General features: G+C 45.4%; 1 protein-coding gene across 1 annotated transcript; it reads right to left on the minus strand.

Moving 5' to 3' along the window:
* Positions 1-5392: 5392 nt before the first annotated feature.
* Positions 5393-8133, minus strand: LOC143817846 (olfactory receptor 52Z1P-like). Its single transcript, XM_077299310.1, has 2 exons — positions 8084-8133; positions 5393-6429 (listed from the first exon to the last, which is right to left on the minus strand). Exon 2 carries the CDS (start codon positions 6401-6403, stop codon positions 5393-5395), a length of 1011 nt encoding a protein of 336 aa, XP_077155425.1. The 5' UTR covers positions 6404-6429; positions 8084-8133.
* Between the last annotated feature and the right edge of the window lie 8977 nt (positions 8134-17110).

Below are 17110 nucleotides of genomic sequence, written 5' to 3' on the forward strand. Positions count from 1 at the left end.
ACCGATCGTCTCAGGGAAGCACACAGGGAGCCCCCTCCCTGCGCGATGCTTCCCTGTACCGCCGATACACTGCGATCATGTTTGATCGCAGTGTGCCGGGGGTTACTGTGCTGGGGGCGGTCCGTGACCGCTCCTGGCACATAGTGCCGGATGTCAGCTGCGATAGTCAGCTGACACCCGGCCGCGATCGGCCGCGCTCCCCCCGTGAGCGCGGCCGATCGCATATGACGTACTATCCCGTCACTGGGTATTAAGTCCCAGGTCACCTCGACGGGATAGTACGTCATATGGGATTAAGGGGTTAATAATCATATTACTCAGTACACGGGCACCTCTCTGTTCTTTTGTAATTATGGCTTTCACCCCCATTCTGGTGAGTTTTCCAGGATGGACTCGGGGTGTCCACGGGCTGATTCAGCCATTCTGCGGCTGTGGGAGGTATGGGGTGAGGTTCAGAGGAACATTGGTGAAGCTCAAGTCAAACATAAACAGTTTGCGGATAAGCGACGATCTATAGGATCCATATTCCTGGTGGGAGATAAAGTGTGGTTGTCTACCAAGAACATTCGGCTGAAAGTTCCTTCCACTAAGCTAGGTCCCAGGTTTATAGGTCCTTAAGAGGTAATTGAAATTGTCAACCCAGTTGCCTTTCGCTTATGTCTACCTCCGTCGATTCGGATCCCCAACGTGTTCCATAAATCCCTCCTGAAGCCATTTGTACCTTCCTCTGGTGTCTCTCCATCCCCTCCGCCTCCAGTTTCTGTGTATGGGCAGATGGAGTATGAGGTGGAACGCATTGTGGATTCACACATGGTCTGCAGTTCACTGCAGTATTTGGTCCATTGGAAGGTTACGGTCCTGAGGATCGATCCTGGGTCCCGGCACGATCGGTTCATGCCGATCGATTGGTTCGGGCATTTCATGTATGGTATCCTGGGAAACCTGGGGGTCTGGTGGCCCCCCCCTTGAGAGGAGGGTACTGTCATGATCCAGACTGGGTTTTGAGTCCTGAGTTGGGCCCATTAATCACAGTCCAGGTGCCATGGACCACAGTGAATATATCTGTCACGCCCCTGGATTTGATCCCTTGAGCCTATGTTTTGTGGTTGGCTTCTCTTTCTGTCGAGCCACAGGAGACACAGAAGACGCACCTTTTCTCTGGGTGTTTGGGTTCTGCTTTTTAAGGTGCAGTCTTCACAGCTTCACACAGGCATTTTGTCATGATCCAGACTGGGTTTTGAGTCCTGTTTTCCCTTTTTCCCTGTCTGGTCATGTCAAGAGTTAACCTTTCTCAGCCTCTGTCTGCGTTCAGGTTGGCTATTTATCTCCGCTGCTTCCTGCAGGCGATGTCAGTTATAGTTTTTGCCTAGTGCTGCTGTAGCTGACTCTGATTGCTCTGATTAGTCCTTCTGCGTTTGCTGTCTGAACCTGTGTCTGTGTTTTCCCGTTTCCGTCTTGACTCAGTGTTTCCTTTTAGTGTGCAGACTCCCTGGTTTTGACTTGGCTTGTCTCCTGACCTGTTTCTGTCCTTTGTCTTTTGGCGTATCCTCTCCTGACTGTTATGGACCCCCTGGCTTGTCTCTGACCGGGAGTTTGCTTATTCCTTTGGTACTGTGCTACAGTCTACAATTTGACTATTCTGCTGCTACCTGTGGTAGCCTCACTGCTGCTCTGCAGGTCCGCTCTGTTTAGGTGCAGAGCTGCTTCCTTTCTACTGCCATTTAGTGAAGCCTGCACCTACCTGCATTGCAGCATCATGACACGTTTTCATTTCTGTGCCTATCATCTTTTGGGTGCAGCTTTAGATTCGGTCTCCCAGTGGGCGTTAACGCTGGTGATAGATTCATTTAGATGTTCTGACATTGTACTGATGTTTGAAGCCAGTCTGTGAGCTTTGAGCTATTTCTTTGCTATACTTTACACTTCTCTACTGTTTATCTTTAGTTAGTAGGCAGTATATTTGTGAAGAGTAATTGCTTTATTCTTTGTTGGTATTTCGTTAGTTACTTTATTCACTTTGGGATCTTTCTTTTGTTCAGCACACTTCTCTTTTTGTTACTGTAGTTCGCACTCTGCTCTGCCCTCCCATTCTTTACGAGGATCATTGAGCAACTCATTGGCATTTTAGGCCAGAGCTCAGAATCTCTTAGTCTGTGGTCAGGTCTATCTCTGCACCCGCAGGCACCAGTATGGAATGCTGAGTCAGGATATCTTATTTATACAGGTAACAGTGGGGTCAGTTGCAGTTTTTAATGTATGACCTATTTTCACAGGTATAGCTAGACTAGGAGCTGTTAGGAGCCTTCAGGGTGAGCCACTCTCTAGTGGGGGCAACATTGTGTTATCTTAGGGTGCCAACCTCCACGGTCAGGTAGGAACACACCAGGATCAGACTAGGGCTTTTACCAGTCTGAACAGGGATCAGTCAGGTTTAGGTATTAGTCTCCCTGGGTTGTACGCTACCTGTGTGCATGTGCTTGTGCAGTCAGAACAATAACACAATACTGGGAGAGGTCATGTTGTCTTATGCTAAAGAAGAAATGCCCTTGAAATGGGAAAGTGACCCCAAACACACCAGCAAGTGGGCGACATCCCGGCTCCCGACCAACAAGACTGACAGACCTCAGTGCAATGGAAAATTTGTGGAGTGACGTCAAAAATGCAGAAGACCCTGTGATGTCCCCGCTCAGCAAGTGCTGAATATCTGTCCGCAGGGTCCGATGTTGGGGGGCTCCATGCCGTACAGATGGGGAAACGGCGAAATATTAGATCAGAGATTAACAGATAAGTCTGGACACAAATCTCAGTTTATCCCGTTTGTTAATGACGCTGCAGACGATTAGTCCTGGTTCTTCATTTTCAGTTTATAAATTAATCTTTTGCTCCTGTTTTATTTAGTGTTGGATATGCAGCTCCCTGCGCCTCTGAGTGTGCGGGAGTCCACCTGCAGCTGTGGTCATGCACTGTGTCAGCCACTAGAGGTCGCTGCTGACATATAAATCCCATAGAACACTCACCAGGGAGGATTCTGGGATCTTCAGAATGGGAAGTTTCTTACCAGACTCATTGCTCTTGTGTACATCGCTGCAGATTATGCTGGTGCTATATAAACAGCTGGAAATGAATCCTAATACAGGCGTTGATCAGAGACTACACATTGTATGGCAGATTCAATATGATTTCATATATTACACACAGGACACCATGTTTATGTGACCCCCCACACACTATTTATATACTACTGGCACAGCTGAGGGTTCGTTACAATGTTCCAGGGCAGGCAAACCCTGTGAGGCCAAACACAAATCTCCCTCTTCTGTTGCATCTCCTGGTTGATCGCTGTGACCTACACTGATACATTGTAGCAAACCCCCCAGCATTGAAAGGCCAGGATGGGTTGAAGGCGTGGGGGCATGGAGGATTCTCATCAGTTACAGCATGTACCTCACCTTACAAAATAATTACCATCTCTCCTCCGACACCTGGAGAAGTGGATTCTATGTGGAGAATCCTATAATGTCAGATTTGGAAGGGACCTCCTGGGTCATCATGTCCGACCCCCGGCTCAATGCAGGAGTCACTAAACCATCCCAGACAGATGTCTGTCCAGCCTCTGTGTGAAGACCTCCATTGAAGGAGAACTCACCACCTCTCGTGGCCGCCTGTTGTACTCATTGATCACACTGAAAGTTTTTCTAATCTCTTATCTGTGTCTTCTCCTTTCAGTTTCATCCCATTGCTTCTAGTCTTTCCTTGTGCAAATGAGAATAATGATGATCCTTCTACAATGTAACAGACCCTCTGATATTTGTAGATGGCTATTAAGTCTCAGTCTTCTTTTTTGCAGCTAAACATTTCCAGATCCTTTACCCATTCCTCGTAGGACATACTTTGCAGTCCGCTCACCATCCTGGTCGCTGTTCTCTGAACTTGCTCCATTTTTATGTGGTGCCCAGAACTGGACCAGTATCCAGGTGAGGTCTGACCACGAAGGAGAACAGGAGATAATGACTTCACGTGATCTAGACTCTTTCTGTTAATACATCCCAGAATTGCATTTGCCTTTTTGCTGCTGCATCACACTGTTGACTCATGTGCAGTCTGTGATCTACAGTATTAGTATACCCAAGTTTTTTTTCACACGTGCTGTTGCTTAGTTCTATTCCTCCCATTCTATAGATATAATTTTCATTTTTCTTGCCAGATGAAGAATCTTGCATTTCTCTCTGTTAAATGCCATTCTATTAGTCACTGCCCATTGTTCAAGCTTATCTAGGTCTTTCTGAATCCTTTCTCTGTCTTCTCTAGTTTTAGCTATCCCTCCTAGAAGACTGGAAGATTGTGTGCACATGATCTCTATAACTATGCTAAGTTGGCATGGTGTACTACATGGTGTGATGTCAGCACTGTGTCCTCTAAGCCAATCAGATATTTCTTCCTTGATCCTCCTCCCCGCTCACAGAATACAGAATCACAGACACAGCGGGAGAAACTTTAGCTGCACCCCCTCTGCTGACACAGCAGACTATCTCATAAAGAGCGAGAGACGCTGCAGCTGCATCCCCCTCCTCTCGCACAGCACAATGTTAAAAGAGAAGCTGCATCCCCCTCCTCCACTCAAACAGTGTAATGTCTCATAGAGAAGCTGCAGCTGCATCCCCCTCCTCTCGCACAGCACAATGTTAAAAGAGAAGCTGCATCCCCCTCCTCCACTCAAACAATGTAATGTCTCATAGAGAAGCTGCATCCCCCTCCTCTCACACAGCACGATGTCTCATTAAGAGAGAAGCTGCATCCCCCTCCTCCCCTCACACAATATGATAGCGGACATTTTAGTCCAATAGACCTTTCACCAGAAGGCTGAACTTCATGCAACATAAGTGAAACAGACCTTGGATAGGAAACCCAGAGACAAGAAGTGTATATAAGCCAGATAATTAAAAAATATAATTTATTAATTCATCAAGTAGAACAAGTTAAAACAAGGAAGAAGATGACGCATCAGGAAATAATTCATATAGTAGAAAATTCAATGCTATGTAAAGATATTCAAATAGATGGTATACCTGTATGGAGAGTGGACCTGATGAGATATCTAACCGTCACTTTAGAGTCGAGCATCCACACCCCAGGCGGTAGATGGCAATGTGGCGGCACAAGTTCTGCTATATGCACAGCTCTGTCCTCCAGAGACATCCAAAGATACAGTCACAATTCTGCTGACTTGCTGTTAGCTCTCAGGATTGAGAACCTCACGTTTTTGATGGCCCCGGCTGATGCAGTGTTCAGACCACATGATGCTTTGTGTTTACATCTCAGCCCTATACCTTAGGATTGCATACACCATAGGATTGGATGTACGTAGATAAACCACCCCCTCCCCAGGACAGACTTATCCTGCAGTTTCTATGGAGCTTACTCTCTTGCCTTTTGCAAGTTTCTTGATATCTAATTTCTTCCTCATGTAAATCTTCATGAGGCAGTTCCTAATCTCCTTCACTCTGAGGCCATAGATTATTGGGTTGACCATGGCCGGGAAGAGGAAGTATATGGCGCTGATGAGGTTCTGCATATTGACTGGTATGGCATCACCAATCCTGTAGGCAATGGAGGATAAGAAGCCACTAGTGTAGATGAGCATGGCCACGATTAGGTGAGTGCTGCAGGTGTGCAGGGCCTTGTTAAGGGCCGGACCTCTAATGATCCTCATGGCAGTGCGGAGGATGTTCAGATAAGAGATCAGGATGAGGATTCCATCAAACCCTGAGACGTAGATCCTGACAGCAAGCCCGGTGATGTGCACCTTGGAGACATCTCCACAGCCAAGGTTGAGGAGCACCATGTTCTCACAGGCAAAGCTACGAATAATGTTCGAGCCACAGAACTGGACCTTGGAAACAGATATAACAATGGGGCAAACGAGGAGGGCACTACGAAGAAGACCGATTGCCAAAAGTTGCAGCAGAAACCGAGTGGTCATGATGTTGTGATAACGCAACGGCTTACAGATTGCAACGTATCTGTCCAGAGCCATGAACACAACCACCGCCGACTCAAGAATGACGGTCAAGTAGATGAAGAACATCTGCACGAGACAACCACCCAAAGAGATCTGGAAGACACTAGCGGCCAAACTCAGCAGGAATGGCGGCATGATGGCGGTGGTGCAAGAGACATTGACTGCGAAGAGGACAGAGATGAGTGTGTACATGGGGGAATGGAGGGTCTTCTCCACCCAGATCCTAAACAGGATCAGACAGTTCCCTGCGAGAATCACCATGTATACAAAAAGAAAGGGGACAATAAGGAGGCTCCTGTGCTCCGAGAGGTCGGAGAACCCAAGAATAAGAAACTCTGTGTGAGAGAAGAAACTTCTGCTCTGGTTCTGGTGATGGACATCCATTGTCAAAGACTTTTCAGTAGTGATCCCTGGGGAAAGATGGAGAAAATTTACAGGTAAGGACATTCTGTGCAACAGAGACGCAAACCCCCAAAATAAGCGTAAAAAAAAGGGTCTTCCATCAAGTAAGTGATCCCATTAAAGAAGTTATTGGGGAGTCACTCACAAAGGACCCATCTCTAGTGGCCAAGCAAAAAAGTGAGCAGATCCAAGGCTTTTCCTTCTCTTCCCCTTTCTTCACCACTTGTCCTCTTTCCCTTCCCTTCTTTCTTCCCTTCCCCACCCTTCTTTCTTCCCCATCTCTGCTCTTCTCTTTGACACTTTTTCCATATCAGAAAATATCAGATATCAGTTTCGTAAAAAGCATTAGGGGGGCACTTACTTTCTGTCAGGGATATGATATTTGTCAGGACTTTTCTAATTCCACAAATCCCTGATATCACAGGCTGGGAAGGTCACGAGTACCACCCGTTATGATCTTTGGAGCGCCCAGCTCTCTGCTGCCTCCTATCATCCAGACAATTACACGATTGGCCGACAACCAACAGAGAAGGCCGCAGCCTCTTCGCACCACTAGGCTGGTTATCAGAAAACTAATGGTGAGCGTACGGCATATACACCTCCGGATTCCAACACATGGAGTATCTGTACACACCCCGATCACAGCTAACTCTCTGATAACCTCAGACTGCTCTCCGCCACCACTAATCTGTTTCGTTCGATAAGACATCGTTAACAGAAGCTATCACTTCGAGGCGTCGTTTACAGAACAAAAGGAACAGAACTATTAAATCTTATATTTAATCCAAAGTGAGGCAGTGTTTATGAATAATATACAAAAGATTTTACAAGGGAGACAAAACAATACAGCATAAACAGCTACATAAAAGGAGAGCGCTTTGATTTGGCTGTCGATAAATGGGGCCCCTACATACATGATATGTAGCTCTCAGCACGAACGCTGATGATAATTCTGATTGATCTTTTATCAGACCATGAGTCTCACCCGCACACCCCTCTATGATGACCTTACAAGGGCCCGGTTGTGGGCTGGACTCAGCCCTTCATAATTTGAGGAAATCCCAATTTATGGAATAACTCCTCATAAGATGGCTGCTGAAGTTTGAGACAGATGTCATCTTTATATCGGGATTTTAGCTACGCTTAGAGACCAAACACGGCCTAGCTGCTGGTGGTTATATGGCCCCTATGGATTTGGCGCTTTTTGGTGGGGGTTATAATTATGAGTAAATGTGGCCTACTTATCCCAGTGCCAACAATATACGTCTCATTAATACTGGATGTACAGAAAATCCAATATTCCATATTTTCCCCCAGAGACATACTGTCTGCTCTCTCATTGTACTGCCGTGACCATGGCTAGTTGTAAAGGGTGTCAGATCTTCTTTGATCCATTTCAGACCCTAATAAGACCTTTCCTGTCTCTGTGTGGACAACAGAAGTCCTCTGCAGTCACCTGGATATAAAGAGGAATCCTGACATTTTAATTAATCTACTTCACATCTGTGTCACTGACATTTTACATAAAGGCACCGACCATTGTCTCCTCAAGACAGAAGAAAGGAAAAATGGAGGGGGAATGAGGGACTGTGAGGATTCTAAATATTTTCTGTGACACTTTCCAACAGGATTGTACTTATATTACAGATCTCTTGTACTCACAGAGTCCTGGTCTGGAGAATCACATCGTGGCCCAAAAAGTCACATCCTCCCCACCGCCGAGACCACAGCGTCATCAGGAGAACTGCACTGTCCCTGAGAATAAGGAGAAATGCAGGTTACTGCTCTCTGGTGTCAGCCACTCCGGTCAACAAAACCAACACCCCAGCTGCAGACAATCTGACATAATCTGCTGTACGTAGTCTTACATAGGACTGCATGTGAATGTGGTGTTACATGGGACTGCAGGTGACATACACTACATTATCTGCACTCAGAGAGTTATCACTGTGTTATCTGTGGTGTTACATAGGACTGCAGGTGACATCTACTACATTATCTGTACTCAGAGAGTTATCACTGTGTTATCTGTGGTGTTACATGGGACTGCAGGCGACATCTACTACATTATCTGTACTCAGAGAGTTATCACTGTGTTATCTGTGGTGTTACATAGGACTGCCGGTGACATCTACTACATTATCTGTACTCAGAGAGATATCACTGTGTTATCTGTGGTGTTACATAGGACTGCAGGTGACATCTACTACATTATCTGTACTCAGAGAGTTATCGCTGTGTTATCTGTGGTGTTACATAGGACTGCAGGTGACATCTACTACATTATCTGTACTCAGGGAGTTATCACTGTGTTATCTGTGGTGTTACATAGGACTGCAGATCTCATTTTATCTGACTTTGTACTGATGTGTTAGGCCACGTTCACACGCTCAGTATTCGGTCAGTATTTACATCAGTGTCTGTATCCAGGAGGGTGATAATACAGAAGTGGTGATGAGTTTCTATTACACTTTTCCTCTGATTGTGCCGTTCCTGGTTTTGGCTACAAATACTGACCGTGTGAACGTGGCCTTAGATGCATGGTCATGTTGTAGCAGACCTCCGTTGTCCCTGGCCTTAGACTATGGTCATGTTGTAGCAGACCTCCGTTGTCCCTGGCCTTAGACGCATGGTCATGTTGTAGCAGACCCCCGTTGTCCCTGGCCTTAGATGTATGGTCATGTTGTAGCAGGCCTCCGTTGTCCCTGGCCTTAGACGCATGGTCATGTTGTAGCAGACCTCCGTTGTCCCTGGCCTTAGACTATGGTCATGTTGTAGCAGACCTCCGTTGTCCCTGGCCTTAGACGCATGGTCATGTTGTAGCAGACCTCCGTTGTCCCTGGCCTTAGATGCATGGTCATGTTGTAGCAGACCTCCGTTGTCCCTGGCCTTAGATGCATGGTCATGTTGTAGCAGACCTCCGTTGTCCCTGGCCTTAGATGCATGGTCATGTTGTAGCAGACCTCCGTTGTCCCTGGCCTTAGACGCATGGTCATGTTGTAGCAGACCTCCGTTGTCCCTGGCCTTAGATGCATAGTCATGTTGTAGCAGACCTCCGTTGTCCCTGGCCTTAGATGCATGGTCATGTTGTAGCAGACCTCCGTTGTCCCTGGCCTTAGATGCATGGTCATGTTGTAGCAGACCTCCGTTGTCCCTGGCCTTAGACTATGGTCATGTTGTAGCAGACCTCCGTTGTCCCTGGCCTTAGATGCATGGTCATGTTGTAGCAGACCTCCGTTGTCCCTGGCCTTAGACTATGGTCATGTTGTAGCAGACCTCCGTTGTCCCTGGCCTTAGACTATGGTCATGTTGTAGCAGACCTCCGTTGTCCCTGGCCTTAGAGGCATGGTCATGTTGTAGCAGACCTCCGTTGTCCCTGGTCTCCTCTCTGCCGGGTTCTTCTCCGCTCACATCAGGCCCTGACTGCACTGTGCAGATATGGAGAGTTGTACTTACCTGTGTATACAGCTGCGTGTTCCTGGGATCCGGGGAGCTTGCTCTCTGACCGGCTCCTTCCCCTTTTTATCTTCCTCGTTAGGCCCCTGGTGGCCGGAGACTTGTTATTCTTGGGACTCATTAGAAGGAAATCTCATCATCCAATCTAATAGAAATGTACAATAATAGAAGATTCTGCCAGCGATCGTCCGTCACCGCGACGCCTCTCGTGCTGCCAATCACTGTAGGAAGACTGACCTCACTATCTCACTATCACAGCCTGGCTCCTGTATGGTCCCGACTTGGTCTGGGGAGGGCATCCGCCCCGGTCGCCCGGGAGGGAGAGGGGTACTTATTTACAACATATCCAATGTCCATGTTCTCCTCCACCAATCAGAGAGTGACATTGTAGTGTATTCCATGTTCTGATTGGCTGAATCTGCTGATGCCTGGTGTCACACAGGTCATTCTCACAATATATGAGAAAGTCCTCGCGATCCCAATGTTTCTCATAGATTCCCAGGTATTCTCATCCTGCGCTCCGTGATGGATTATTCCTGGATGTGGGAATGTCACCACCAGGAACGTAACTTTACTGGGTCTAAGAGTCGTAGTCACACCCGGGTCCTAGAGCCAAAGTGGCCCACACAGTCCATGTGGCGCATTTCAGAAGACCAATCTATTACAGATCCATAATAGGTGGGGGACCTGTTGGAGGCTTTGCATTGTTGGCCATGAACTTCTTGGTTTGCCACTGGCCACCTCACCACCCATTCTTCTCACACCCTAGTGTTTTCTCACAAGGCTCTTCATTGGTTAGATAGTACCAGTGTTGTAATCTCTCATGGATTTTCATTGGTCCCTGCCACTTTAAAAAAAAAAAAAATTTGGTTCTCATACTAGAATGGTACCCGAACCCGAATCTGGACCTGAAAATCTGGCATTTTCCATGGTGTCATCTGTATGACAGGGCGAGAAACACTGACTCTGAATGGTGGTCACCTTACACGTTATTGCCAGTCACAGTGCTGCATTTCCCACTTTGTCACAGAGATGACGGCCTGTGTAAGCATGCAGCTGTGACCATTGATGAAAAGGTTACCACTGGTCAGAGCAGTGGTGAAAAAAACAGTAAATGACCAGATGTATGATATCTTGGACCTATATAGGTACCTCTACATAGTATAATAACGTACCCAAACACACCGCATTAAATACACTGCGATCACCTATATTAAATAAACAGCAATCTGAGATAATGGCCGTAATGGTCCAAAAATCAATTGGCAATATATTGGACAGATAGATAAACTGTCAAAACTATGCCAGACAAGAAATCTCAGAACAGATAATTAGGGTCACTTAGCGTGTGTCGGTGTCTCCCCGACGCGTTTCCCCGTTTTCACGGTTCATCAGGAGGGAAATGATGCCGGATGCTCCATAGATGTAGGGCATAGGCGGCGGTGACCATGTGTGAGCTTAAGTAGCCCACTTCAAAATGTGTGCGCCTGAATAGGCCACGCCCCCTCAATAGTCCAACGGAATCCCAATCGGGTCAAAAGAGTGTATCATACCCACACAAAATTAATAACAATTCCCCACTATTCAGGTCTTATCCAGATGGGACTACAAACCCCATATTCTGGCCAAACAATAATAAATACCTCGCCGGAGTCCCGGTTAATATCGGCTGCTCTTTTTTAAGAATAACCTCTGCGCATGTCCTCATCCCCCAGACCGGATTAGAGCGTCTCCATCTTATTGAGGACATGTGTGTCCCGGGGAGCACGCGCTCTTGCTAGCTGAGCGTTCCCAACCGCTCTGCGCATGTCTAGAACCCCGGGCCAGATGCAGCGCACCTCCATCTTATTGAGGACATGCGCGTCACAGGGAGCACGCGCACTCGCTCACAGGGCATTCCCTAACCAGTGCGCAGACCCGGACTTCTATAGTCCTTATCTTATTGTACATCGCTTCAGCGCATGTCTGAAATCCCCAAACTAAATGAAAGGTACCTATACCGTGTTGGGAATCTATATCTCACAGAAAATATGCATACTTTTGTTTTATTGGGACCCTGTAACATAAATGTTCAGACAAAAGTATCCGATAATATCCTAAATTCAGATATACTGACTATGACAATATATTCAATATACTATTCAAAAGTCTGATTATTCTCATATATAAGTTACTTAAACAAAAAGGCAGGGGATCCTCAATAACATGGGCCCAGTTATATACAAGGGAATGGTAAGCTAATGCATATATTTTTAATCTTATTATAGTGTAACCAAAAATAGGGGAAGGGGGATTATCTTGGGGATAGAATACACCTCTAAATTAATAAATACACTAAGTGTATACGATATTAAATAAACACCCTCAAATAAGGAACATGTTCAAACATGTATGGATATGGAGTTTAAACGGCAGATTCCCTTCAAAATTCTACATACAGTAAATAGACTAATCGGACATTCCAGGTGCAAACCTCTACAGAATACCACAGAACTACATTTTTAAATAGCTATAGGAAACACGTATAGGAAAGGTTCTCATTGAGGCCCCTTGGGGACAATGATTGCATACGAAAGATCCATTCAGTCTCTCGTCTCTGTACGATCTTATCTAGGTCCCCCCCTCTAGTTTTTGGCCGAATCAATTCGATCATACTGAAGGTGATATCTCTGGGGTTCCCTCCATGGCAGCTGTTCATGTGGCGAGCCAACGGTGTGTCACGTTTATGCCTTATATCCCCTAAGTGCTCGCCTACCCTTACTCTGAGTTCCCTCAGGGTCTTACCTATATAGTCCACTGGGCACGCACAAGTAGCCTTATATACCATACCAGTGGATTTACAGTTCCCAAAATCTCTTAATGTAAAGACTCTGCCATTCGCTGAACTTCTAAAAGTCTTTCCCTGCATCATAAATTCACATTTGGTACAGTTCCCACATCTAAAAAAGCCAATTGGTCTTCTATCTAACCAGGTCCCTGGCTTGACCGGCCTCTGATATAGACTATGCACCAGGCGATCCCCTATCGATCTACCCCTTCTATCCCTGTGAAGTCCTAGATGGTCCTTTTCATGAGACTTTGAAAATGGAGAGGCAGTCCCTACTTAGGCCTAAGGATATCCCGAGTCAACAAGAAAGTAGTGTAGTTAGATTGATCGGTACCTTTGATGGACAATCGGAGAGGGTCTATCAGATTCTGAGAAAACACTGGGGAATTCTTTTGGCTGATCCCAATTTAATAAAGTACATACCCCCCAAACCAAGTATCACATATAGAAGGGGTAGATCGATAGGGGATCGCCTGGTGCATAGTCTATATCAGAGGCCGGTCAAGCCAGGGACCTGGTTAGATAGAAGACCAATTGGCTTTTTTAGATGTGGGAACAGAGGTTTGCACCTGGAATGTCCGATTAGTCTATTTACTGTATGTAGAATTTTGAAGGGAATCTGCCGTTTAAACTCCATATCCATACATGTTTGAACATGTTCCTTATTTGAGGGTGTTTATTTAATATCGTATACACTTAGTGTATTTATTAATTTAGAGGTGTATTCTATCCCCAAGATAATCCCCCTTCCCCTATTTTTGGTTACACTATAATAAGATTAAAAATATATGCATTAGCTTACCATTCCCTTGTATATAACTGGGCCCATGTTATTGAGGATCCCCTGCCTTTTTGTTTAAGTAACTTATATATGAGAATAATCAGACTTTTGAATAGTATATTGAATATATTGTCATAGTCAGTATATCTGAATTTAGGATATTATCGGATACTTTTGTCTGAACATTTATGTTACAGGGTCCCAATAAAACAAAAGTATGCATATTTTCTGTGAGATATAGATTCCCAACACGGTATAGGTACCTTTCATTTAGTTTGGGGATTTCAGACATGCGCTGAAGCGATGTACAATAAGATAAGGACTATAGAAGTCCGGGTCTGCGCACTGGTTAGGGAATGCCCTGTGAGCGAGTGCGCGTGCTCCCTGTGACGCGCATGTCCTCAATAAGATGGAGGTGCGCTGCATCTGGCCCGGGGTTCTAGACATGCGCAGAGCGGTTGGGAACGCTCAGCTAGCAAGAGCGCGTGCTCCCCGGGACACACATGTCCTCAATAAGATGGAGACGCTCTAATCCGGTCTGGGGGATGAGGACATGCGCAGAGGTTATTCTTAAAAAAGAGCAGCCGATATTAACCGGGACTCCGGCGAGGTATTTATTAGTGTCTGGCCAGAATATGGGGTTTGTAGTCCCATCTGGATAAGACCTGAATAGTGGGGAATTGTTATTATTATTGTTTGGGTATGATACACTCTTTTGACCCGATTGGGATTCCGTTGGACTATTGAGGGGGCGTGGCCTATTCAGGCGCACACATTTTGAAGTGGGCTACTTAAGCTCACACATGGTCACCGCCGCCTATGCCCTACATCTATGGAGCATCCGGCATCATTTCCCTCCTGATGAACCGTGAAAACGGGGAAACGCGTCGGGGAGACACCGACACACGCTAAGTGACCCTAATTATCTGTTCTGAGATTTCTTGTCTGGCATAGTTTTGACAGTTTATCTATCTGTCCAATATATTGCCAATTGATTTTTGGACCATTACGGCCATTATCTCAGATTGCTGTTTATTTAATATAGGTGATCGCAGTGTATTTAATGCGGTGTGTTTGGGTACGTTATTATACTATGTAGAGGTACCTATATAGGTCCAATATATCATACATCTGGTCATTTACTGTTTTTTTCACCACTGCTCTTTATTACATTGTTTTCCCACCTGTAAGGTGAGGGATACCATAGGGGAGAGAGGGCTAGCCGACGTGGAGTGGGGGCGCCAAAAAATCGTATCTTAGGGTGCCAACCCCCACAGTAAGGCAGGCGTGAGCAGTAGGTGTATATAGGACCAGAATAGGTACATAGGATAGTGACCTATTGTTCATATTTGTGATATCTAAATTAGTTTTTTATGGGTCAGGGTTTTATATTTATTGGAAATAAAATTTTGTTTTAAGGGATTATATGTACGCAATTTGCCCTTATCTTGCCCTGCTGCTGTGGCAAGTGGGGTAATATTTTTGTGTATGATGTCAGCTGGTGCTCACCACACCATCTGTATGTAGCTGAGTTGGGAATCATTGTTGGGCATGAGCATTATGGATTATCAGCGTACAGGTGAATATAACTTTGATTTTTCATTTTTATTTTTACATTAATAAATAGGTAAAAGAGAGTCGGGTAGTGTTTATTTCAATTAAATGACTTTTCTCTGTGTGCCTATATTAAATTTGACAATGAGTTTAGTAATGGGTCGTCTGATAGATGCCTCTTCATTACTAACCTCTGGGCTTGATGTCAGCAGACATAAAATAGCTGACATCAAGCGGAAAGAGCTGTGCAAAACACCAGAATTGGTTCATCTAATAGATGTGCCTTTTCTGGGATGGCTGTGGGCTGCTATTTTTAGGCAGATGAGGGTCAAAATCCATGGCCTCTTCACAGTCTGAGAATACCAACACCAGCTATCTGCTTTAGCTTGGCTGGTTATCAAAAATGGGGGTATCCCACGCTGTTTTTAAATTATGTATTTAAATCATTTAAATAATGCAAAAAAGCAGCTTGGGGTACCCCTATTTTTAACAACCGTGAAAGGCTAATCAGACAGCTGATGTCAGAAAGGCCATCTCAGTTCACAGCTTCCAGTTATCACGAGGGCAGCATCACTGTGAATTGAAATAACCTTACTGTAAGGTCATCTGAGTTCATAGCAGCTGGTTCTCCTGCTGCGCAGCACCAGTGCCCAACTGATGAACGGCCGCGAGTCCGGCACTCTGGCATTCATCAGTTGGGCACTAGAGCTACTGCAAGACCTGGTGGCTGTGAACTCAGGTAACCATAAAAGTTACCTGAGTTCACAGTCACTAGGACTCCTGGCAACTTTAAGACTCGGAAACCTTAAGGAAGACTTTAAGGTAAACGTTAAAGAGTTTCCAGCTGCTGGAGGCAGTGTAGTAAGGCTATCTTGGGTATGTATTTTACTGTACTTGTTATTAAATAAATAAAATGACATGGAGTTCCTCTATTTCAACAACCAGCCGAGGGAAAACAGACAGCTGGGGGCTGGCGTTATTATTCTGGGATGCTGCCAATACCAATAAAGGTTCACAGCCCATTAATAACAGCTTCTAGCTATCTGCATAGCCTTTACTGGTTATTAAAATGGGGGAACCACTAAAATAACCAGAAAATGCTAATCAGACATCTGCAGGATGATATTAGTAGACTGGGATGGGGCAATGGACATTTGACCCCTCCCAGACTAAAAACACTAGCCCTCAGCAGCCCCAGAAATTGGTGTAGGGTCACATACTGGATTCTTCAAGAGGTCTCTGAGGGTTCAGCGATGGTCAATAGAGCAGACCTTTCTTCTTCCAGCTGGGGCCGTGGTCCCCTAAGCTGACACTTTGTAGAATGGTACTGGCTGTGGTTTTGTAAAATCTCTCTGGTTCTTCCTTACAGAACAATAGAATTATTTTTTTATACCCATATCTGTGCTTCAGGACATCATCCACAGGTCATTTGGGGGGTCAAATGAGTTTAACTCTCTTTAACCAAAAAATAAAAAATGAAAGAAAGGTATACTTAATGCAGATTTTACACGACGATGCCTAACTCTGCGACATCTAGTTGCATTGCTGAGCGGCGACATATGTTACTGCTCATCTGCAAGGGTGTGTTGGGTCATGCCATACCCTCCATCTCTTCCTAGTAAAACTGGTACGTTTTACATGTAAGATGCTTTATGATGTAATGATGTATATGTAATGTGTAGCTATGCATCTTTATGGACTAGTGATAGAGTTAGGGAATAGCAGCATAAGTGTAGGATTTAGTGAGAGTAATAGTAACGGGCTGTATAGGGTTTAGTACAGTGGGGCACATTGTAGATTAGGAGATTATATAAAGTTAGGATAAGAACTGGTTAAGGAAATAGGGCATTTCCAAGTTAGGAGGGGCAAGAATAGTGATAGTTGAGACACTTCCTGGTTTTAGTCAGTCAAAGAGTTGGATGGAGAACAGAAAGGATGTCTCAGAAACAAGTTTAAGAAGAAGAGTCCAGCAGTTCAGGGCTTCAGGACTGGAAGTCACACAGGTACAAGGAAACAGGAGCAGCATGAGAGCGGCAGCGACTAGGTTCAGTGGGAAATCCCGAAATGTCCG

This window comes from Ranitomeya variabilis, chromosome 3 (assembly GCF_051348905.1).
Source record: "Ranitomeya variabilis isolate aRanVar5 chromosome 3, aRanVar5.hap1, whole genome shotgun sequence".
Taxonomy (NCBI): domain Eukaryota; kingdom Metazoa; phylum Chordata; class Amphibia; order Anura; family Dendrobatidae; genus Ranitomeya; species Ranitomeya variabilis.

Bases quoted from the DNA above. Each gene is read 5' to 3' on its own strand.
- LOC143817846 (XM_077299310.1), bottom strand. From the start codon at position 6,403: ATGGATGTCCATCACCAGAACCAGAGCAGAAGTTTCTTCTCTCACACA.